This window comes from Balaenoptera musculus, chromosome 13 (assembly GCF_009873245.2).
Source record: "Balaenoptera musculus isolate JJ_BM4_2016_0621 chromosome 13, mBalMus1.pri.v3, whole genome shotgun sequence".
Taxonomy (NCBI): domain Eukaryota; kingdom Metazoa; phylum Chordata; class Mammalia; order Artiodactyla; family Balaenopteridae; genus Balaenoptera; species Balaenoptera musculus.
In genome coordinates, this window is record NC_045797.1 from 71,814,832 (window position 1) to 71,838,276 (window position 23,445).

The 23,445-nt window shown below is 43.3% G+C and overlaps 3 protein-coding genes across 5 annotated transcripts in view; 2 read left to right on the top strand and 1 right to left on the bottom strand.

The window, feature by feature from the left end:
- FAM228B (family with sequence similarity 228 member B) overlaps positions 1–11,983 on the bottom strand; it is a 75,149-nt gene extending 63,166 nt beyond the window's left edge. Inside the window, exons 1-2 of the mRNA XM_036872719.1 lie at positions 11,953–11,983; positions 9,285–9,364 (exon numbers count right to left, since the gene is read on the bottom strand). The gene's annotated coding sequence lies outside the window, so the exon portion shown is untranslated. The remainder of the gene's footprint in view (positions 1–9,284; positions 9,365–11,952) is intronic.
- On the top strand, positions 4,920–11,655 carry TP53I3 (tumor protein p53 inducible protein 3). Of its 3 annotated transcripts, none has more exons than XM_036872716.1 (6): positions 4,920–5,669; positions 5,945–6,087; positions 7,747–8,032; positions 9,209–9,421; positions 10,311–10,507; positions 11,294–11,597. In XM_036872716.1, exons 2-6 carry the CDS (start codon positions 5,950–5,952, stop codon positions 11,474–11,476), a joined length of 1,017 nt encoding a protein of 338 aa, XP_036728611.1. In that variant the 5' UTR covers positions 4,920–5,669; positions 5,945–5,949; the 3' UTR covers positions 11,477–11,597. The 3 variants fall into 3 exon arrangements, with proteins under 3 accessions (XP_036728611.1, XP_036728612.1, XP_036728613.1); XM_036872717.1 differs by having other exon boundaries at positions 7,765–8,032; XM_036872718.1 differs by having other exon boundaries at positions 4,920–6,087; positions 7,765–8,032; positions 11,294–11,655.
- A 62-nt stretch (positions 11,984–12,045) lies between the features above and the next one.
- SF3B6 (splicing factor 3b subunit 6) lies at positions 12,046–20,621 on the top strand. The gene is made up of 4 exons (XM_036872720.1): positions 12,046–12,344; positions 14,956–15,074; positions 19,708–19,846; positions 20,021–20,621. Exons 1-4 carry the CDS (start codon positions 12,315–12,317, stop codon positions 20,108–20,110), a joined length of 378 nt encoding a protein of 125 aa, XP_036728615.1. The 5' UTR covers positions 12,046–12,314; the 3' UTR covers positions 20,111–20,621.
- Positions 20,622–23,445: the final 2,824 nt, after the last annotated feature.

The following is a 23,445-nucleotide window of genomic DNA, read 5'->3' on the forward strand; positions in this document are numbered from 1 at the left end:
AGACTTAAAAAAAAGGTTTAACAATCTTGTACTATGTGTCAAAATGCTCTTCCTTTTTAATGCTGAATAATATTCCATTGAACATATGTAACACATTTTGTTTATTCATTCATCATTGATGGACACTTGGATTGTTTCCACTTTTTGGCTATTGTGAATAATGCTGCTACGAACATTGCTATACAAATAGCTATTTGACTCCCTACTTTCAATTATTTGGGGTATATACCCAGAGGAGGAATTGCTGGATCATAGGGTAATTCTATTTTAAATATTTTGAGGAACTGTGATACTGTCTTCCATAACAGCTGCACCATTTTATATTCCCACCAGCAGTGCACAGGGGTTCCCCACATCCTTGCCAACATTTGTTATTTTCTGGTTTTTGATAATTGCCATCCTAATGAGTGTGAAGTGGTATCTCATTGCAGTTTTGATTTTCAGTTCTCTAATGATTAGTGATGTTGACCATCTTCCCATGTGCTTATTGGCCATTTGTATATCTTCTTTGGAGAAATGTCTATTCAAGTACTTTGCCCATTTTCCAATTGGGTTGTCTTGGGGGTTTTTTGCGGTTGAGATGTAGGAGTTCTATATATGTTTTGGGTGTTAACCCCTTATCAGATGTATCATTTGCAGACATTTTCTCCCATTCCATGGGTTGCCTTTTTACTCTGTGGATGTGTTCTTTAATGCACAAAGTTTTAATACTGATGTAGTCCTGTTTACCTATTTTTTCTCTTGTTGCCTGTGCTTTTTTTTTTTTAAATAAATTTATTTATTTATTTATTTATTTATGGCTGTGTTGGGTCCTCGTTTCTGTGCGAGGGCTCTCTCCAGTTGCGGAGAGCGGGGGCCACTCTTCATTGCGGTGCGCGGGCCTCTCACTATCGTGGCCTCTCCTGTTGTGGAGCACAGGCTCCAGACGCGCAGGCTCAGCAGTTGTGGCTCACAGGCCCAGTTGCCCCGCGGCATGTGGGATCTTCCCAGACCAGGGCTCAAACCCGTGTCCCCTGCATTGGCAGGCGGATTCTCAACCACTGCGCCACCGGGGAAGCCCCTGCCTGTGCTTTTGTTTCATATCCAAGAAATCATTGCCAAATCGAAAGTCATGAGCTTTTCCTTTATGTTTCCTTCTAAGAGTTTTATAATTTTAGCTCTTACATTCGGTCTTTGATCCATTTTGAGTTAATTTTTTGTATATACTGTAAGGTAAGGGTCCAACTTCATTCTTTTGCATTATATATGTTTGAATATTTCTATTTCAAAGTTTTAAAAAAAGGTTTCCTTAAGTTGTTAAAAAGTGTTCTCTACTTACATTGCCCAACCTCCCATACCTCATCATTTTATCCCATCACCTTGCACAGTGTTTATCAAACAGTGGGCATTCAATTATTATCTGTGAATAAAATGGATGAATATTTAAAGTAAGAAAGGAAAGGAAGGGAGGGAGGGAGGAAGGGGGAAGGAGGAAGGGAGGGAGGGGGAGAAACAGATTGGAAATACTGTACATATTCTAGCCCATGCTAATGGCCTACTTCTCTGAGCAGGTCTACCCGGAGAACAGTTCCTTACCCACACAGTGCTCAGACCTGCAGAGGCCAGACTCCATCCTCAGCAGACTGAACATCACAAACTCCTTGGGATTTGAGAATCATTCTTGGTATCCTAAAGTAAATCATTCTTGGGTCCAAATAAAAGTGCTGGGTGGAAAAGGGGCTGTTTTTTCGCCTCCCTGGCCTACAGAAAAGAGGGGGTAATTACAGCAGAGATACAGCTGTCCCCACTTCTCCCATGGATTTTCTCTTCTTAAAATGCTGGCACTTCCCTCCCTGGCCTCTTTCAATGGCTCAAACTCTTCGATATTCCAGTTAAATCTGAAATCATTCATTCAGTCAACAAATCTCAATTGAACACTTATGTGATAGGCACAGGGAATACTGAGATGACTAGGATACTCTAGAGAGCCACAGTCTGGTCAGGAAGAAAGTCAGACAATAGAGTGCTACAGGTGTTATTAAGAGATGTATTATGATAGAATAGAGGAGAGGAGGCCTCTTCTTGAGGAGCCTTTTTGTATCCATTATCTATTGCTGCATAACAAACAACCCCTAAATATTAGTGGCTTAAAACAATAATCATTTTACTTGTAACCAATTTTGTAGGTCAATAATTTGGTCTGTGATTAGTTCCTTTGCTGTCTGTGATCAGGAAGTTCCTTTGCTGATCTCACGGTAGGTCATTCACGTAGGTGCAGTCAACTGGCAAATCATCTGGGGCTATTTGGTCCGGAGGAGCTCAGTTCAGACAGCTTGTCTCTGCTCCATGAAGTCTCAGGCTCTGGTAGAGTAGCTCAAGAAGCTTCTTCACATGACAGTGAAAAAGTTTCCAGTAGCAAGAGAGGGCAATTTCAACATATAAGCACCCCCCCACCTTTTTTTTTTGGCCGCACCGCGCGGCTTGCAGGATCTTAGTTCCCGACCGCTGGGGAATTCCCTATAAGCACTTTTCATTGTTCCATTGGCCAAAGCAAGTCACATGGTCAAATCCAAAGTCAGTGTGCGAGGGGACTACCCATAGGCTGTGATTACAGGGAAATATGGTTCAGTGGGACCATTCAACGTTCAATTTTTTTTCTTAATTTTAAAGGCTTATTTAATTGCTTTTACATAGCGCTACATATAAAGTGCTTAAAAGTTATACACTTTTTTTCTCTTTTCCTTTTTTATTGTTCCTTACCTCCCATGACATCACCCTCTTCCAGATAACCCCAAACAACTTACATATAAAGATAATGATATAGGGCTTCCCTGGTGGCGCAGTGGTTGAGAATCTGCCTGCCAATGCAGGGGACACGGGCTCGAGCCCTGGTCTGGGAAGATCCCACATGCCGCGGAGTAACTAGGCCCATGAGCCACAACTACTGAGCCTGCGTGTCTGGAGCTTGTGCTCCGCAACAAGAGAAGCCGCGACAGTGAGAGGCCCGCGCACCGCGATGAAGAGTGGCCCCCACTTGCCACAACTAGAGAAAGCCCTCGCACAGAAACGAAGACCCAACACAGCCAAAATAAATAAATAAATAGCGTTCCCTTTAAAAAAAAAAGGGTGTGGTTCATCTTGGTTGGTCTGTTACTCTATTTAAAAAAAAAAAAAAAAGATAATGATATATATAAAAAGATTCCGTATCTTTTTCCATGCTCATGTAACTCGTGTGTGTGTGTGTGTGTGTGTGTGTGTGTAGTCATGTATATGTGTATGCGGATGTTTTGTCATTGTTTTACCACAATGTTTCTCTCATGTAAATCCCTCTGTGACAACTGCTATAACGCTTGGTCATTTTTCAAATGGATGCACAGTATTCATCATTTATTCAGCCATTCTCCTAGTGTTGGGATCTATTTTGTTTCTAGATTTTTGTCACAGTGATCAATGCTGCAATAAACATTTCTGTCTGTCCTTACATATTGGTGTTTTTTATTTCTGTGGAACACCTCAGAAGTAAGTACTATATTGTCATTTTATCATCATTACAATATTTTCTGACATCTGGTAATATGTCTTTCTTACTATTGTTTTTCATATATTTCTTGGCCATTTGGGGGAGTTTATTCTTCCACATACTCTAAGATTTTATACAATTTAAAAAGACCCGGGGGACTTCCCTGGTGGCCCAGTGGTTAAGAATCTGCCAGTTGCTCTATTTTGCTGGGCATATATTTAATTCATTCCAACAGATCTTGACTGGCAGCTGGCTCCCATTAGATGAGTTATTTTCTGATTGCTGGAACACCCTAAACTACTATGACAGGTCCACAGATGGTGAAAGGGGAAGTGGTCTCTACCTTTGTAGGCTGGGGGTATATAAAATGTCAAGAAGACGCCTTGCTCTTTTGACTCCCTGTCAAAAGACAGCGAGGGCCCAGCCATTAAGCTAGAGACTTGGCTTACACTCTTAAGAGATAGTCACCTTCCTATAAATCTCTACAAGTCAAGCTTTTTCCCAGGGTCCATTGTTTTCCATTCCTTGTCCAGAAACTCTGACATTATTCTTCAAATTTGGTTCTTACCTAGACCAAAGAGGTAAGGGTGGGGGAGAAAATGCCCTCTGGAGAATCCTCAGAGAAGATGCACAAGCAGGGTCCTGAAGAATGAGTAGGTTTTCTCTAGAAAGGAGAGAGAGAATATGCCCACAAGTGCCAGACTACTGAGTTTGGATCTTATCCTTTAATTACCAGGGAGCCAGCAGCAGAAGTTTCCTGCTCTCCCTGGGACATGGTCCCTCTGAGACACTAGAGCCTACCCACAAAAGTAGCAAGAAATACCCACCACAAAGTTTCCAGAAAAGCCTCATATGGACCTTCTCCCTGAATACACTGTTCAGCTTCTTCTGTCCCTTTTCTTGCAATGATGGCTTTGACATAGATGGCAAGAGGAGGGACAGCTGCTGACAGGCATTTCTGGAAAACAGGCCTTATAAAAATATGTAATTTGGGTAACCTTCTTGCAAGAGGTGTGCTCAGCAGAGGGATGTAAATAAAGAGAGAAAGGAGGTTTTGTAATTGATAGGAGAGACTGTTGCCCCAGGCAGCCTTTCTTTCTACTACAGAGCCCTGGACAAGGACCAGGAGATATGAGTTTGATTCCTGGCTCTGACACTCATCAGCTATGTGCCACTTGAAACCAAATTAATCTTGCTACATCTCAGTTCCTTTTTAGTAAAGTGTTACGAAGATCAAATAAGAGAAGAGGTGGTAAATTATAAAGCACTTCGGGGGGGAAAAAAAGCTACCTATCTTGTTTTTATACAGGCGCACATATGTGTGTATTCTTCTAACCCAGTGGTTTTTGACTAGAAGCAGTTTTGCCCCCCAGGGTATATCCGGCAATGCTGATACATTTTTTTATTGTCACAACTAGATAGGGGTGTTGTTGATCTAGTGGGTGGAGACCAGGGCTGCTGCTAAACATCCCAAGCTGCACAGGACAGTCTTTCACAACAAAAAAATTTAGTCCAAAATGTCAATTGCGGCAAGGTTGAGAAACCCTGATGTAGCCTATTTATACAGCTTTTAACCAGGCTAAATTGCCTCACTGGGCAGCGTCTTCCAGAGGCCGCTCCCTCATCCCCAGGAAAGACTGGAGGAACCGCAGAAGTGACAAGAATCCCGGGACTGTTTTACCTTCCCTTTGTCCCTAATGCTCCTCTTTTTTCTGAGCAGCACCCTGCTTGCCCACCCTACTCGGGACGCCTGCCCACAAGAAGGGCAGGAAGCCAGACTTAAAGCGCCAATGGGCTAAAAGCCTGGTCTGACTGGGAAATGGACCGATCGCCTGCCAAGAGTTCGCGTCTTGTTACCTAGAGAGGAAAGTTTTCTCAAAGTGAGGGCTGGAACAGCATTTCACGCCAAACCAAGAGAAAGACTAGATTCCAGAGGCTCAAAGTTAAAGAAAATCTGATTTGCCGCCACTAGCTTTGCATTTTAAAGGGCAAGGAGGAGAAGGAAGAAGGGGAGGGTCAGCCCCACCGCTTGCACTACCCAGAGTCTAGCCGTCCATTGTGGTGGTGGCCGAGGCAGCACCACTGCTCCAGGATTCTGCTCCGAGGACTCGCAGGGGGCGCAGGATCGCGCCGCGTCACCCGGAGCAGCAAAGGGGCCCACCCGGAGCAAGTAAGTAACTTTCACGGGCTCCAGTGACCCGGGCGGGGGAGTGAAACTTGCCTGACGCTCTTCAGTGTCTTCCTGCTCCGCCGCAGCCAACCCGCACGGCCATCCTCTCTGCACCTCGTCCCAGTCTGTGTCCTCCGCGTGGGGTCGGTCCGGAGGCTGCAGGGGCCCCGCGGGAAGGAGCTCAGGGGGCGGGGGCCGGACAGACTGAGGGAGGCCGCTGGCCGGCCGGGGTCGCTGCGCCCCTCAAAGAACCTCGGTCTACCCTGTGTCCTCAGAGAACATGTTAGCTGTGCACTTTGATAAGCCGGGAGGACCAGAAAACCTTTACTTGAAGGAAGTGGCCAAGCCAAGCCCAGGAGAGGGTGAAGTCCTCCTGAAGGTGGCAGCCAGCGCCCTGAACCGGGCGGACTTACTCCAGGTACCCAGGGGTCTGGCAGCGGCTGGGACTGGGCGGGACTCCAGGTTCTTCAATAAACATTCACCAGATGAAGGAAAGACCTAGGGCACTACCATTAATGCTCATCATGATGTGCAGTGCTGGGGGTTCTGAAACTAGAACCGCTTAGCCTCCGTTGTTTACACAAAATACAGGGGTATGTGCACAGCAGAGTCCACCCTGCATCAAACCATTGTCTGCTCAGGTTTCCAGATAAGGAGACTGGAACTACCATTTGTTGAGGGTGTGTGTGTGCGCGCGTGTTAGACCTTGCTCTATCTCCTTTACTCCTCAGGCAGCCCTGTTCACCATTTGTATTCGACAGATAAAGAAACTGAGGGTCAGAGAGGTTCAGCAATGAGCCCAAGGCCACACACTATATTTATTTTTGGCTGCGTTGGGTCTTCGTAGCTGCGCTCAGGTTTTCTCTAGTTGTGGCCAGTGGGGGCTACTCTTCGTTGCGCGGGCTTCTCGTTGCGGTGGCTTCTCTTATTGTGGAGCACAGGCTCTAGGCACACGGGCTTCAGTAGTTGTGGCTCGCAGGCTTTAGAGAGCAGGCTCAGTAGTTGTGGCGCACGGGCTTAGTTGCACTGTGGCCTGTGGGATCTTCTTGGGCCAGGGATCGAACCCGTGTCCCCTGCAATGGCAGGCAGATTCTTAACCACTGCGCCACCAGGGAAGTCCCCCCAAGGCCACACACTAGTAACCAGGGGAACTGTGATTCAAATTGAGGTCTTTGTCTTAAGGCTCCAAAGTCTGTATTCTTTCCACTCTGAGGGTCCCAGAGCTGGCAGGGGGCAGTACTCTTAAGAATTTTCTTCTGACTTCTTTTTGAGGTACTAAACTAGGCCAGCTGCATTTTTTGAATTAAGAAATGTACACCAGAATCACAGGGGGCACTTATTCAAAATAAATAGGACCAGGACCCAGGCATGTGTACTTTGAAAAAGCTCCTCAAATGGTCCGGATACACACTCCTAGTTCAGTCCCTCTGGTCTCAAGCGTCTGGTTGGAGGCTTCTGAGGATTGTGTTGAGCGAGTACAGAGCCTGGCACTTGATATATGAGGACTATCATTAAGGAGTCCACAGTTTGGTTTGCAAGGCAGAAATAGAGACACAGATGTAGAGAACAAACGTATGGACACCAAGGGGGGAAAGCGGGGGGTGGGGGGGCGGGGGGGGGGGCTCAGGGGTGGTGGTGGGATGAATTGGGAGATTGGGGTTGACATATATACACTAATATGTATAAAATAGATAACTAATAAGAATCTGCTGTATAAAAAAATTAATTAATTAAATTGAATTAAAAAGAAAAGGAGTCCACGGTTTTATTCCCAGTCTTGCTATTAATTTGCTTTGCCACCTTGGACGAGTCATTTCCCTGCCCAGGTCTCAGTTTCTTCATTTGTAAAACAAGGGGTTTAGATGAGAGAAATAGCGAAGGACTCTACCAGTTAGACATCCACTGATTATGGGAACTACAGTCTCTTATTTGCATGAAACAAATCACCTCTCTTCTCTTTTTTCTTGAATTAAAAAACCTAACTTTACCCTGAACTTTGTCTTGAAATAAAAAAGGGGCTATGGGAAGAGGGCCAGGGATGGTGACACACAGACTTCTGATCATGTTTACTACTTAGTGCACCCTTTCTCTGCAGAGACAAGGCCAGTATGCCCCACCCCCAGGAGCCAGCAACATTTTGGGACTCGAGGCATCTGGACACGTGGCAGAGCAGGGGCCTGGCTGCCAGGGACACTGGAAGATTGGGGACCCAGCCATGGTTCTGCTGCCTAGCGGGGGCCAGGCTCAGTATGTCACTGTCCCTGAAGGGCTCCTCATGCCCATCCCGGAAGGACTGACCATGCCCCAGGCTGCAGCCATCCCAGAGGCCTGGCTCACCGCCTTCCAACTGTTACATCTCTTGGGTAAGGACCACCCCACCCTACCTCATGCTCACTCCATACAGCACGGTTCAATTTCTTCATGACTCAGCCACCTCAAAACCCAACAGTCCTGCAGGGCAGCTTTGATCTGGCCACTGAGCCACACCCAACCCCAGCACCTCAGCCTACTGTACCATCAGTAGTATCAGGTCCTCATACTGTGCAGCAATATTGAGGCTGAAAATCATGGTTAGCACATAGAAAACCTGGAAAGCACTGGATGAAAGGCCTGTGCACATCTTCACACTGTAAGCCCAGCAGTAGTCCCAGCTTCTCAGTCATGCTAAGCTTCTCTCTGGGAGCACTAGCACAGGAGAAGGAGCCATTCAATCAACTCTTTAATTCCTCCCCAATCCCACTGAGGCCAGCAAAGAGCTTACATGAGGGTCCCTGGCTTTGGGGAACTCAGTGTAACTGGCAAGACAACCACAGTGTTTGGAAGGGTGGCCCTGTCTCTAACTACAATAGAAGCTCAAGATGGGAAAAGCTGGTGTGGGCAAAGGTGGTCAGAGAAGGCTTTCTGGAACAGAAGGCCTTGAAGGGTGGTAGAGCTGTGATGGACAGATGGCATACCAAGGTGGCCTAAGAGGGTCAAGGTGAGATCAGCTGCTTCACTCAGAAGTGAAGGATGACAATTGTAATTTATGAAAGATGAGACTTGGACTGGGTTGTAGTGGCCTTGAATGGCAGGCTATCTGGACTTGACACGAAAGCCAATCAAGAGCCACTTGACATTTTGAGGAGAAAGTGACATAATGAAAGCTACATTTCAGGAGGAGCCTGGTGGCTGTGTGCGGTGCCTGGATTTGTGAGACCAGCTGGAGGCCGGTTTCAGACTGAAGAGGGGCTGGCTTCAGGTAGTGACAGCAGGAATGGTGGTTATTCTTACTCACTCAGATATAGGTCAGAGATATGTTTTGGTATTATTTCATAGGTAAAACAGAGATTATGGATGTGGCTGCTAATAACTGTTTCCAAAAGTTGTTTCCCACTCTGACCAGAGGCAGTAAGACAAAAAGTCAATATGTTCTCTCAAAACAGCCAGAGATTTGACATTTGGTGGTCCCAGGGCCAGGTGATCATGGTAGAATAAGCCTATGTGGAGAATGCGTAGCAGTTGCAAAGTAAAGAAAATGGTTCCTGTACTTTCTGTCGCAGGAAATGTTCAGGCTGGAGACTCTGTGCTAATCCATGCAGGAGCAAGTGGTGTGGGCACAGCTGCCATCCAACTTACCCGGATGGCTGGAGCTATTCCTCTGGTCACAGCTGGCTCCCAGCACAAGCTTCAAATGGCAGAAAAGCTCGGAGCAGCTGCTGGATTCAATTACAAAGAAGAGGATTTTTCTGAAGCAACACTGAAATTCAGCAAAGGTAAATAAAGCTTCTGCAATTCAGCGGGAGTTTCAGAGATGATTAAATAAAATCCTCACCAGCCTCAGAGTTGCCTCTGGATCTGTCTTCCCTCTGCTAAAAGCACAACAACTGCCCAGGCCAAATTCTAGTACTCTGGTGTTTGACCATTGGAGACAGGCAGGCAGTATTTAGGACTAAGATGATTTTCCTGTGCATTCTTGTAAGTGATATGATTCATACACTTTTTAGAAAGTGGATAATCACACAGAGTTGGCCTGGAATTATTCAGGACCTCTTTTTCCCAACCAGCCACTCTGCAGTGAATTAACAGGAGCAGAAACCAGTTTGGAGCTGGTCAGAGTAGGCTTGGGTAGGTAGCTCCCTAAATGGGTGAGTAGATGTGTATGCCTCTATATTCTGAAACTGAATCTGCATATATTTGGCTCATACCCTTCCATTGTTCCACATGAGTCAAAAAGGAGAGATGAAAACAAAGCTAGCAAAGCCATGATTCAGGCAGCCCAGCTCAGACACTTGATAACTTAGATATGGACTAGCCTGTCCTGTAGCCTGGGGTGGATCTCCCCTGTTCCCCTGGGTGCCAGTGGGTTCTCTACTTACGTGGAGGTCAGGGGAAATACCAGATCGTGGTGCTGCCCCATTTCCCTCCTGCTGTGGCAAGGATCATAAAATATGAACTATATCACACATGTATAATAGAGTTCAGCCAACTAAACTCCATTTACAACCATGTAAATAAGCAATGTTTTGAGTTCCAACCTATAGATTTACTGCTTGCACTTGTATTTATTTATACCCATATTTCCACAAATATACCATGTTATCTTACTTTACACCAAGCTTTCTGTGTCTGACTAGCATCACATATCTGTGTTTCATGTGAAAGGCGCTGGAGTCAACCTTATTCTAGACTGCATAGGCGGCTCCTACTGGGAGAAAAATGTCAACTGCCTGGCTCTTGATGGTCGCTGGGTTCTCTATGGTCTGATGGGAGGTGCTGACATCAGTGGGCCTCTGTTTTCAAAGCTGCTTTTTAAAAGAGGAAGTCTGATCACCAGTCTGCTAAGATCTAGGGACAAAAAGGTGAGTGATGGGTGAAAAGAAAACATGATTTAACTATGATCCATTAAAGTGTGATTCATTCACATAATCCTGAGAAAGTAAGATCATATATTAAGTTAGAGAGTCTACGTATTAATAGAAACCTGCCCCTCTGTGGATAAATAGGTAACCTAATTTCACAGAACTAATTAAAATTGGTTGATAAAGGCCTCAACATCTTGGAAAGAGGGTAATGTATTATGTAAACTTTATAACAATGAACAAAGCATTGACCATATTAGGAAATACTACTAATAGTTCCAAGACTTTGTTTTCAAAGGCAGAACTGTTCTCAGTGTGCTAAGAAAGCCTCTTAGGTAAGTAAGGTTAGTAAGCTTCTACCTTTAACAGATTATACATTCATGAAATCTTTTCTGTGTGGCATTCCAGCAGGTGCCAGCTTTGGGAGTTTCGTAACAGGGTTTCACACCTGCTGGGGGATAGCAGAGGTTAAGCATCCCTTTTGAATTGAGCCTATATTAAGTCCTGTCTGTGGCTGCCTCCTGCTTGGAAGTCTTTATTTAAAAACAGCCCTTCAGCTTTCAGTGACACTAATATTTTCTCCAAGCTTTGGTCTTTATCTGGGACAGAACAGAGCTTGCAAATCTAGGGACATGCACATACATGCTGGTAGTGAAGGCATTCCATACCCTTGTGTGACTTTTCAGATGTGTACAAGTTTCAGAGAAAGCAGAAAGACTAAGCAGGGTGGGGAGTGGCAAGGTAAGGCCTCTGTCCAGGCTGATGGTCTCCTTTTCCTTATCTTAGTACAAGCAGATGCTGGTGAAGGCTTTCACAGAGCAAATTCTGCCTCACTTCTCCACGGGGAACCCTCAACGTTTACTGCCGGTTCTGGACAGAGTCTACCCCATAACTGAAATCCAAGAAGCCCATGCGTACATGGAGACCAACAAGAATGTGGGCAAAATCGTCCTGGAGCTGCCCCACTGAAGGAGGAGGGGCAGTACAGGACAAGGCTACCTCAGGTCTTCCAAGAGCAAACTTGGAGAAAATTCACAGTACTCAGGCGACCGGGTGCTACACCAGGCTCGCCTGTAATCCCCTATTCCTCTCCCAGCCTCAAATGATCAGTGTAAAGCCGGTCTAAGGAAATAAAGAGTGGACTTGAAGAGTGGCGCGTGGACTGGGGCCGTCAGGGTGGGGGTGAGGTGGGAGTCGGGACGGGCATCGCCGAGGGGATTACAGAAGAGGCCCGGTCAGGTGATGCTGAACTTCGGGGGCTGCGCCAGCGCAAGGGGTTCTGGGTACGGAGTACAGCGTCGGCCACGACCCAACCAGCCAGAACCCTGCAGGCTTGGCTTCGGGCACTGTCAGGGGCCCAGGCACACCCACGCGTCCCCTGCACAGCAACGCGCGCCCCGCAGGCCCGGACCCCACTCTAGTCCCCGCCCTCTCCGGCAACTCACCCAAGCGCAGCCCCATCTCTCACAGCTCTCCTCAGGTCCCACCCCCTTCTGCCAGCTTCCGCTGCTCTGGGCCGCCCCGACCGGAACACCGCCCCTTCTTAAGCCCAGGCCCCGCCTTTCAAGTTTCCGGCCTCTTAAGTCTCCCAGCCCCGTTTTGCCCCGGAGTCTTTTCCTACGGGGAGAGTACGTCAGCACGTTTCGGCGTGAGACGGTGGTATTCCGGTGTGTTAGAACAGCTTCCGGCGGGGTCTGGACGTTGTTGTCTTGCGTCTGACGCCTTGTTGCACTCGAAGCTGAGCGAGCTCCGGAGGAGTGCGGAGGAATTCAAGTGTTTGCTGGGGTAACCTCATCAGCCTGCCAAGATGGCGATGCAAGCGGCCAAGAGAGCGAACGTGAGTGTCTGGGACTTCTGCCGAGGAGGGGGAGCACTTCGCTGCTGGGCTTTCTCAGCGGCGTAATCAGAGCATTCTTGGCCCTCCTCCGTCCCCTAGGCGGGGAAGCCCAGAAGTTACTGACATGTCAGGGGGGATTCCATCCTGGACCGGTCCTTAGGGATGTGCTCCTTGAGCCACACTTCCGCCCCTACCCCTTTTGAGAGTTCCTTTAAGTCTGTTATCCTAGTGTCAGTGATAGTGTTAACAGCCTGTGTTGCTTCACCTGCACCTAGGACCTGGCGTCAGGATCTTCTCCTCGGCCTAAAAGTCGGTAGCACAGATGAGTCCGCAATAAATAACTTATGCTTAACAGGCAGCTGGAACCTGGAAGTCTCCTCAGATCGTGGAGCTTTTTGGATCCTTCATTAATGTTTTCAGTGATAATTTTGAGCACCTAGTATATACCAGACTTGAGAGATAGGATACAATAAATTAGGCATATTTATTGAACACTTACTATGTGCCAGACACTAGTCTAGCTATCGGAGATACCTAGAATAAAACAGAAAGGCCTGCTGCTTACATTGTAATATTAGGGAGTCGGGGTGTTATGGAAACCTAAGAAAAATTGTCTTAGGAGAAAGAGAGTAGTCAGCTCTTAAGATGCTGAGAGGTACAGTAAGGTGAAGACAGTTAAATATAGTGAGATGAAGATTTTTGGTAACTTTGATGATAATCATTTCAGTGGATGAAATGTGGGATGCGGTGGGATGAAAAGAAGGTAGAAGTTGAGAAAATGGAGACAGCTCTTTCCACAAATTTTCTCGTAAATAGGGAGAAGAGAAATTGGATGATAGTTAACTTTTTTTAGGATGTGTGATATAAGGTGTATTTGTATGCCAATGAGAATGATCCAGTAGAGCGGAAGAAACTGATGATGTAGGAGAAAGGTGGGTTAAGTTCAGGAGTAGTTTGGGGTAGGTGAGGGGTTGGCATAGCACTGAGAGGGAAAGTGGCTGGATATGGATGAATGTATATTGAATATAAGGTACTTACCATTTGGTCATATCTATTTTCTCCAATAAGCAAAAGCCAAGGTTATCACCTGGGATGAGCAGGGAAGAGAGGATACAGCTCAACTCGGATGTTAGAGGGAGTGGTGATGGTAAGGTTTGAGGAAAGAAGGGAAAATGTGATATAGTCTCTTGCAGAGTGAGAAAGCAGATTTACTAGAGAAGTATATTGTGATTGTCTGACAGTGTTTATCATCTATTTGAACTTAACCTTAAATCTTAAAGTCTAAAACTTTATTGTACTTATTTGTTTACCATTTGTCACCACCACTAGTTTGAGGGCAGGGAATAAGTATCTTATTCTTCCATTTATACAACACTTAGGTTAATGCCTGAAGTAGTTGTCAGTTTAATAGTTACTGAGCAAATTAATGTCTAGTATGTAATTAAGTATGTTAATAAGAAGCACAGGAGTGAAATCTGGACGGGAGATACATATTTGAGAGTCATCAACTCAGTGTGGAAAACGTGTGTGGTTAAGAGAATGTAGAGTTAAGGGGAGTATACAGAGAGTCAAGAAAAGAAGTCTAAAGGTGAAACTCTGTGGAAGAGCCTATCTTAATGACAAAGAAGACTGAGAACAACTAGCCAGAGAGTTAGGAGGAATCCAAGGAAATAGAGTGTCAAGAGCAGTCAAAAACGTAATAGTCAACAGTGTCAGAAGCCTCAGAGAAATTAAGTTGATGAGAATTGAATACTATACTCCAAAAAAAAATTTTTTAATGCAAAAAAAAAAAAACACTGCAAGTGAAAGGTCTTAGTGCATAAAAGCATTTTTCATCAGCGTGCTGGAGTAGGAGCTATATTGTGGTAGGTTGATGAGTGTTATGAAGTAAAGAATATGAAGCAGTGAGTATAACCTGCCTCTTTTCAGATGCTTGACTGAGAGAAAAGAAAAAAAAGGAGCAAGATAGGATAGCAAATAGAGGGCTGATAAATTCAGGAAAGGCAGAAAACTTGTCTTTTTTCCTTCACTCTGTAATCCTAATACCTTGCCTGGTGTATATATAACGAAGGCACTCATTAAATATTTGAGTGAATGAAGAGGGATCCAAATAAGTGTTTTGTGTAACAGTTGGGAGTACATAAGCAGCTGCTCACATGAGTAATAAAAGAAGCCAATGGTGAGGGAAAGGCTGTAAATTCAAAAGAAAGAGATCATTGATAGAACAAATTCCTGAGAAGACCAGAGAATGGTCATCAGTGGGAGTTTTATTATCCAGCAGACAGGAACAGTTCCCTTGTTCTTTCCCACACATGTCTGTGGCATTGAGGACTTTTAAATGAGGTTGGAGATCTTTGTTTACCTGTAGTGACTGAAAACCGGGGTTTTGTAGTAGCCCCTTATTAGTTCCTACTAATAGTCCTCCCTAAAACCAATGCCCAGTTGCTTTTCCAAAGAGCGTGCCATTTTCAGTAATATCAGATTATAATTCTTATTCTTGGCTTATAAAAATTATGCATCATCTTTATTAGAATTTATTATGAGAATATTTTTTTAAATGATAGCACTCCTGCCTCTGATTATAATAACAACACATTATTTTTCATTTTAGATTCGACTTCCACCTGAAGTAAATCGAATTTTGTATATAAGAAATTTGCCCTACAAAATCACGGCTGAAGAAATGTATGATATATTTGGGAAATATGGACCTATTCGTCAAATCAGAGTGTGAGTCTTACTGAGACTTTTGAAATGTCGTTTAAAAGAAAATGATTGGAAAAAAAAAAAAAAGAAAATGATTGCGTAATTTATAATCTCAGAATTACAGCTGACAGAGGGCCTAACCAAGCGCCTAGAGACCAAGGCAAAAGTACCTACAGAGACCCTCATGATCCAGCTCAGTGAGAGCCAAGAATGGTAGTTGTGAAATTATAGAGAGCATGAAGTAGCAATGAGTGGTTTGAGGGGAATGGATGGGAAGAGAAAGAACCAACATTTATTACATACCTACTATTTGTTAAGAAGTACTCTACTGTGGTTTTTATATGCATTAACTCTAACTCTCTCAACACTCTTCACCATCTCCTTTACTGATTCCAGAATTTCTGAATAAGCTGTGCCAAGGGATATAAAAGTAACTGAGAAAAATGCTTTTTTTTTCAACTATAGCTTTCTATTGAAGATTTAAAAGTATAGGGCAAAATAATTATAACATAAATCCGTGTTTTAATTTAATCTAAAGATTGGGGTTCATACCTTCAAATGATGTTTAACATCTGCTATATGCCAGTTGTCGTAATAGGTGCTTTTGTTTGCATCACCAACACTACAGCCCTGTGTGGAGGTGAGAGTGTGTCTGTTTCACAGGTGAGACTACTAAGGCTTAGAGAGTAAAGTACCTTTCTAGCTTCGCACAGCTATTTAGTGATAAAATCTTCTGATTCTAAATTGAATCTCTACACAGTACCACAGCTGCTGTCATTTTAACTAGTATACATAAGCCATTTACCTGAGTCCATCTAAGAGGATTTCTAAGCTTTTTATTTTTAATTGGGATATCCCTTTCTTAATACGTTTTCTTTTATGACTTGAGAGTTCCTCTGTGGCTTTTAGAACTCTGAGATCTTGAGGACTCTCCTTTACAATGATCACTGTCCCTCCAGAAAGTAAACCAAGAGCTAGAAATATATCATCATTGGTACTCAAACAGGGATGAAAATGAAGTGTTACAGAGCAGCTGTCCTTTTTAGGAACCCTCTTTGCATATTTGATAAAAGCTTTTGACCCTTTCTACAGAATACACAACATTTTGCAAGTGATTTCAGTGGGTACATGGACTCTAGGTTGAGAACTCCTGTTCTAGACATACAAGAATAGTGTACAGAAGAATCCCTGGCTTGGGGCTCAGGAGACAAGATTCTGCTGCAGGCCCTTTTACTAGCCATGTGACCCTAGACAAGTTGCCCAGCTTCTTCCTCACATGTAGGATAATTGGTCACCTTACCTGGCATGTAGCAGACTCTCGGTGCTTTGAACTTTTTAAAGCCCTTTCATACTTGTTACATCTTTTTATTATTAAAGCCATGAGTAAGGTAGGACAGGTGATGGAGCCTGATGTCACTATTTGACACATGAAGCAGCTGAAGCTCAGAGAGGTTAAGTTACACGATTAGGTTTTCTTATTTTCACTTTAAGCTTTTACCACCAATCAAGAAAATAACGTTGACTCAGTGCTTAACATATAGTAGGTAGCAAGTATATGTTTTTAATTAAAATTACAATGTGGAGATCAAGATATTAGGTTGATAATTAGGGGCTGGGGCGCTTGAGATGGAGAGTCTTTTTTTTTTTTTTTTACATCTTCATTGCAGTATAAATGCTTTACAATGTTGTGCTAGTTTCTGCTGTACAATAAAGTGAATCAGCTATATGTATACATATATCCCCATATCCCCTCCCTCTTGAGCCTCCCTTCCACCTTCCCTATCCCATCCCTCTAGGTCGTCACAGAGCACCCAGCTGATCTCCCTGTGCTATGCAGCAGCTTCCCACTAGCCATCCATTTTACATTTGGTAGTGTATATATGTCAGTGCTACTCTCTCACTTCATCCCAGTTCCCCCCCCATCCCGTCCCCGTGCCCTCAAGTCTGTTCTCTATGTCTGCATCTTTATTCCTACCCTGCCACTAGGTTCATCAGTACTGCTTTTTTAAATTGAGATGGAGAGTCTTTAAAATGGAATTAGCGCCTCTCCCTATTCTACTTCCTAAGAAGATGTAAGAGGAAGGAAGAGAGATGCTTTTGTTTTGTTTTGTTTTGTTAGCTTCCCAGAGAAAAGATGTGTGAGAGAACTGATAGGAGAAAGTAGATCTCCACCCTTCAAATGCTTATTAGCACTTGCTGAATGCATAGCACTGTGGGAGTAAAATAAAATACAAGGTCATGTTTGCCCTTAAGGAACTTAAATTGTTGTTGAGTTTTTTATGGTTTTATTCTGAAGGAAAAATTAGGTAGACTTTTTGGGAAAATCTTTGGGACAGTGTTTTTTTCCTTTGGGTAGTCCCAATTTTCATACCTAAAGCATTCTAGAAAATGGTTAAAAGTCAAAAGTCCAAGAGTTGTTAGATTATTTGCAGAGAGTAAAGAATATTATAGGGCTTCCCTGGTGGCGCCGTGGTTGAGAGTCTGCCTGGCAATGCAGGGGACACGGGTTCGAGCCCTGGTCTGGGAAGATCTCACGTGCCGCGCAGCAGCTGGGCCCGTGAGCCACAATTGCTGAGCCTGCGCGTCTGGAGCCTGTGCTCTGCAACAGGAGAGGCCGCGATAGTGAGAGGCCTGCGCACCGCGATGAAGAGTGGCCCCCACTTGCCACAACTAGAGAAAGCCCTCGCACAGAAATGAAGACCCAACTCAGCCATAAATAAATAAATAAATAGATTAATTAATTAATTATTTTAAAAAAAAGAATATTATAAAATTTTTCATCAGGCCCATGTAACCTGACAAAGTGAGAGTGTTTGATGACACTGGCACCCTCCAGCCACCCCGGTGCCCTATACCTATCCCATCCCCTTTTACAGGAAGCACAAGCTCTGACCAGGGCCCAAGACTGTAGTCTCGTCCTAGATCAAATCTAGGCAGGTGCCTCCCCTTCCCGTGGGGCCCACTGCCTTTCCTTGACCCTCTGCAGGGACTGTGGCAGTTAATAAACCTTATTCTGCAGTTGCATTGGGTGGATAGAACACAGATGGAGGAAAGGGGATCCATCTTTAGCTTACCGGAGCATAAGCTGAATGGGACCTCTGCCAGCTGTCCCCACTCACAAGCACATGGCCATCTGCCACCTGCAGTTTGTTGCTCCTCACACTTCCCTAGCTCCCCCCCTAACGGAAGCTGGTGAGGTGAGGAGAGGAGGTGGCAAGGAACACCTACACAAGAAGCAGCCCCATATCCATGAGTGAGATCCAGCTTCCGCTTTCCACTTCCAGCCACCTTCCAGCATTCTGCTGTGGCTCACAGGTAACCCCACCAACAAGCACACTTCAAACCCAATCCCTCCAGAAACCCAGCCCTTTTCTCCAGCTACACAGGGCTGTGTAATGCATAAAAGTGCAGATATTATTAAAAATGAATGTGTGAAAGTTGGGAGTTGACTCTTGTTTTAAAAGGGCAATGAATCTTGGGGGAATTCCCTGGTGGTCCAGTGATTAGGACTCCGAGCTTCCACTGCAGGGGGCACAGGTTCAGTTCCTGGTTGGGGAACTAAGATCCCGCATGCCACGTGGTGCAGCCAAATAAATAAGTAAATACATAAGCAAGCAAGCAATGAATCTTCTAAGAAAAGTGGAAGAAACTACATTGGCTCTTTAAATTGGAGGACATCCTTTCCTGGCCATAAAGGATGGTGGTTGCTGTTTTCCTGTGTATCTTTTTTTTTTTTTTTTCCTGTGTATCATTTATAATTTTGCTATCCTCCTGGTAGGGGCTTCCTTCCAACCCCACCTCCTTCTACAGACACAAAATGGTTTTATTTTTATGGATTTGGTAAACTTTAGTAAAATATTACCCAGAAACTTTTGTTCCCTACATTGATGGAGATTGTTTTGTGGTTTTTTTTGTTTTTTGGAGGTTTTTTTTGGCCGCGCTGTGTGGTATGTGTCTTAGTTCCCTGACTAGGGATCAAACCCGTGCCCTCTGCAGTGGAAGCTTGGAGTCTTAACCACTGGACCGCCAGGGAGATCCCGAGGTCGTCTTATTTTTAAGGACTGGAACTAAAATTAGAGTGAGGGAGAAAATCAAAATCTTTAGATGTTGCTTTTGTTGTGGTCATCCATGTACAATGCTTGGTGTCAGTCTATTTATGTCTTGTAAAAATAAAATACAGTGTGTGTGTGTGTGAATAAAAAAAAAAAAAAAAAAAAAAAAAAAAAAAAATCTTTAGAAACAAGGGACTAGTGTGGTAAATAACTAAAGTATTGGTTCTGTTGCATAAATGCATAGAAAGAAGAACCCCATTCTAGACATTGCTGACTAATCACAGCTATCACTCCTAAGGTAGCATACTTCCCAGTGTAAAACTGAAAATTGATTCTTAGTATGAGAAGTAGGAAAGACTAGAGCAGTGAACATGAAAACGGTGAAAGTTTCAAGCTAGTTCTTTGCTGCTATTGCTTTAGTAGCCATGTTAGTATTCTTGATATAACAGTAAGTTTAACCTGAGTTATTTTACTTAAAATAAAAACAAAAATTACATATTTTGAGAAATTATAGGCTTATCCAGCATACCTGTCCATAGTATCTGTTTCTTCTAGTGGTTTTCAGGTAAATGTGTATTTTAATTAAGTCCGATTCAACTTGGTAGGGGGAACACACCTGAAACTAGAGGAACAGCTTATGTGGTCTATGAAGACATCTTTGATGCCAAGAACGCGTGTGATCACCTGTCAGGATTCAATGTTTGCAACAGATACCTCGTGGTTTTGTACTATAATGCCAACAGGGTAAGTATGGCCACGGTTCTCATCACGTGGGGAACCCATGTAAGAGTTAGTAGAGAGCTGTACCACCGCTACGGGAGATGTGTACCCTGAGTTCTTTTCTAGCTACTGCTATTGCTGAAATTCATTTGACTGTAGATTGGTAACTGTTAACTTTGGTGCTTACCACATTTTCAGGCATTTCAGAAGATGGACACAAAGAAGAAGGAAGAACAGTTGAAGCTTCTCAAGGAGAAATATGGCATCAACACAGATCCACCAAAGTAAACGTTTTCTGCATTTTCATTTTGGACTGTTTAAAACCCATGAATGACCACCACTACCTTTTTTTTTTTCAATTAATAGTGAATGTTGTGATTTCTTATTGGAGATTCAAAAAGACCTGCTTGAAACTTTGATATATTTTAGAATATATTATGTTAATAAACTTGTAGCTTTTTGTAAAACATGTCGGTGTTTTATCTTAAAATTTCTCCTCCTGTATTATACCAGAAAAAAAAATAATAAAACAGCAGTTGAACCATATCAAGAATTGTTCAGTGGTAGGTGGTCCTAGAGACTTAGTTTCTTGAGGATGGGGACCTTTTGATATTCTTAATGCCTCCAGTGACCAGTACAGTGCTTAGCCATCAAAGGAACTTGTTAAGAGTATTGTCATTTATTGAATGTCTATTAACAATGAAGTCTCCATAACAACTTAGTGAAGGTGTAGGTATCTCCACTTTGCAGATCCAAAGCTTATCATGTTGAGTGAATGAATAAAATGCTTACATAAAAAGCTGCTTTTTACTTTTTTTTTTTTTTTAATACTTTTTTGGCCGCACCTCATGTGGGATCTTAGTTCCCCGACCAGAGATCAAACCCGAGCCCCTTGCATTGGAAGCACCGAGTCTTAACCAGTGGACTGCCGGGGAAGTCCAAAAGCTGCTTTTTTACATCAGCTAGTTATTAGCCACATGAGTACACTTGAATACTTGCTTTACAGTTAACGACATACCTTTGTCAATATGGGTGCCCTTGTCTTTACAGGTTTATTCTAGAAATGGTCGTTCAGATGACAGCAAATGGTTAGAAATGTGAGAGCAAGCTGCTTGGGTGGTGGTATTTGTTGTTACACGTCTAAGATGTATTTATGTACTTTTCCCTTTAGTTAGTAAGTGTCTGTGTGTATTTTGGACCTTAGCTCACAGTATATCTTTGCCATAAATAAAATACTTAATGTTTATTCTTATAATCACAGACTCCCATGGCGTGGAAATAGTATGGTTATTACCACATTCATCATAGCTCAGCAGCTTGGAGGAGATAGCTATAATTTTCTTTTTATAGTTTAGGCATGGGCCAAATGGAAAAACATGGACTAATTGTTTTGTATATAACTATAACCCAAAATCAATTTGAAGGGTACAAGCACTGAATCATTTAAATGGACAAAAGCCTATTCTACTTTTAAATGCATTTAGCTTTCAAATCTAACATTACTGTAAGAAAATGGGCTATTTTATACTTTTTGTACTGTCTTCTCAAAGCCTACCATTGAAAATGAAGAAATAATTGTCTTATTTATTAATTATGTCTGAGTGCTTTTTGAAAGCACTGTTAAAGAGTAGAAAGAGTCATTTCTATAAGGGCAGGCAGATGACAAAGGAGCCACAGCTGTAATTTTCTTGTGAATGTTTTTATGAGTTTCTTACTAATTTTTGTAATGCACAGTGTGCTTTTAGGTATTTACAAATGTAAAAAGAATTTTCTAAAAGACTTTTGTAAGGGGACGACAAATTAGACTTACAGTGTGATTTGTCTAAATGGCAGACTGACTTGCCCCTAGTATAAGTTGTTTTAAATTAATAAAAGGGGAAATTCCTTCTACTGACAGTTACGGCTGGTCTATAATTTTGATTAATATATCTGTTAGTTGAATTTCATGACCTGAAGTTAAGAGTTTAAAAAAATGCCCTCTAATTGTTTGGAAATTTTTTAGCCTGTTCCAGTTATGTTACAAGAACTTTAATTCAGTGGACAAATACTGAGCCTCTGCTTTGTGCCACGTCTGTGTGTAGTAAAATGCTGAGGACATAGTTACAATCAGTCCTCTGCACCAGGCATTGAAGGCGCAGTTTTAAGAGTGTCAGTAAAGCAGGGCCTGTGAAGCCTAGCATCATATCCTCTCCAGGTGCTAGCCAGTAGGTATTTGCTTTTCCCCCCACCTCTTCTTAGTGTCTCCTATTACCACGTTGGCTGTAAATACTCTAGACTGAGATCTTTTATGTGACTCCATAATGGGCACCTGAAATGGTCCTTGGTGCTATTTTTAGTTATCCTATTGGTGTCACAGCAGGAAACGTGACTGTCTTTTATACAGGCTGAGTTCTGAGAAATACAGACATTTGTATCATTGAGGAAAGCTAGGAACCAAGACATTCTGAAGGAAACCCCCCAGAAAGGAATGAGTGCAGCACCTTCTGACTGATCTGGTCCCACTGCAGAGGTGAGCACAGGGACTGGTGATTAAAAGCAAAGCAGTCCCTTTCTCATTTCATTTCCTGCATCTTAAAGCACTGCATCTTCATTAACTCCTCAGTCCTCAGCAGGGGAATACAGCCAGGACTTCTTGAAGACAAAAGGGATACATAAAATAATCAAGATGTTGTGTCCCCACATCACATGTATCATCGTGTGACGTGTTATCAGTGAGTCTATGAAGGAAACTAACAGTACCTGTTACCTGCCCCTCCCTCAGTCTTGAAACAATTCCAAGACATCGCTGACCGAATAACTCTGACTATGGCCAAGAGCTTTTCTCACCCATGCCAACTAAAAGAAAAATCTCTTAGCTACATTGCCACAGGCTCCCCTGACGTACACTAACGCATATCAATAAGCAGGCTGGTTGTAAAACCTAACTGGAAAGTCCTGTAAGTTACAGGAAATGTAGATGAAAATAAGAAGCATATGTGGAAACAAGTTCAGAATCATACATTCTTCTCAGAAGTAATTCCCCACTGTAATGTTAGAGCAAATCTAGATGAAAATAAGCACACATTTATTTTCAAAAGTAACTTCCTAATGTGAGTTAGTGTGTGGCTCTGAGGCCTAACACACCCTCATTTCTTTAGGTGCACAAAATGTACTTTTCCATCTTTTCCAAGAAGGGAGCTCATCCCTCTTATTCTAAGTCCAAATGTAGATTTCATGATTGATCACCTGAAGTGTTCACATCCCACATTTGATTGCTAAACTGTGGGTTTTGAGCACAATGTATTCCTTTAGTTACTCAGAGGGGAATTCTGAGCCTGTGAGGTGAGTGGCAAGTCATAACCTACCTTGTGGGGCTGCTTAGAGGATTGGTGGTAATTTTATTTTAAAATTAGAAAAAATTAAAAATAGAACAAGGCCCAGCAAGTACAATAGGTACGTCGGAGCTACAGGTATCCCCTGCTTTTCAAAAGTTCGCTTCACGGTAATTCACTTTTAGGAAAGACCTACAGGAGTACCTGTTTTTGCTGCACGAAAGAAATCCAGAAAGGATTTTTGCTTTTATGAAAAAAGGAGAAAAGCAAAAATAGCGTTCAGAGCGATTATAGAGGCAGTATGAACCCTGA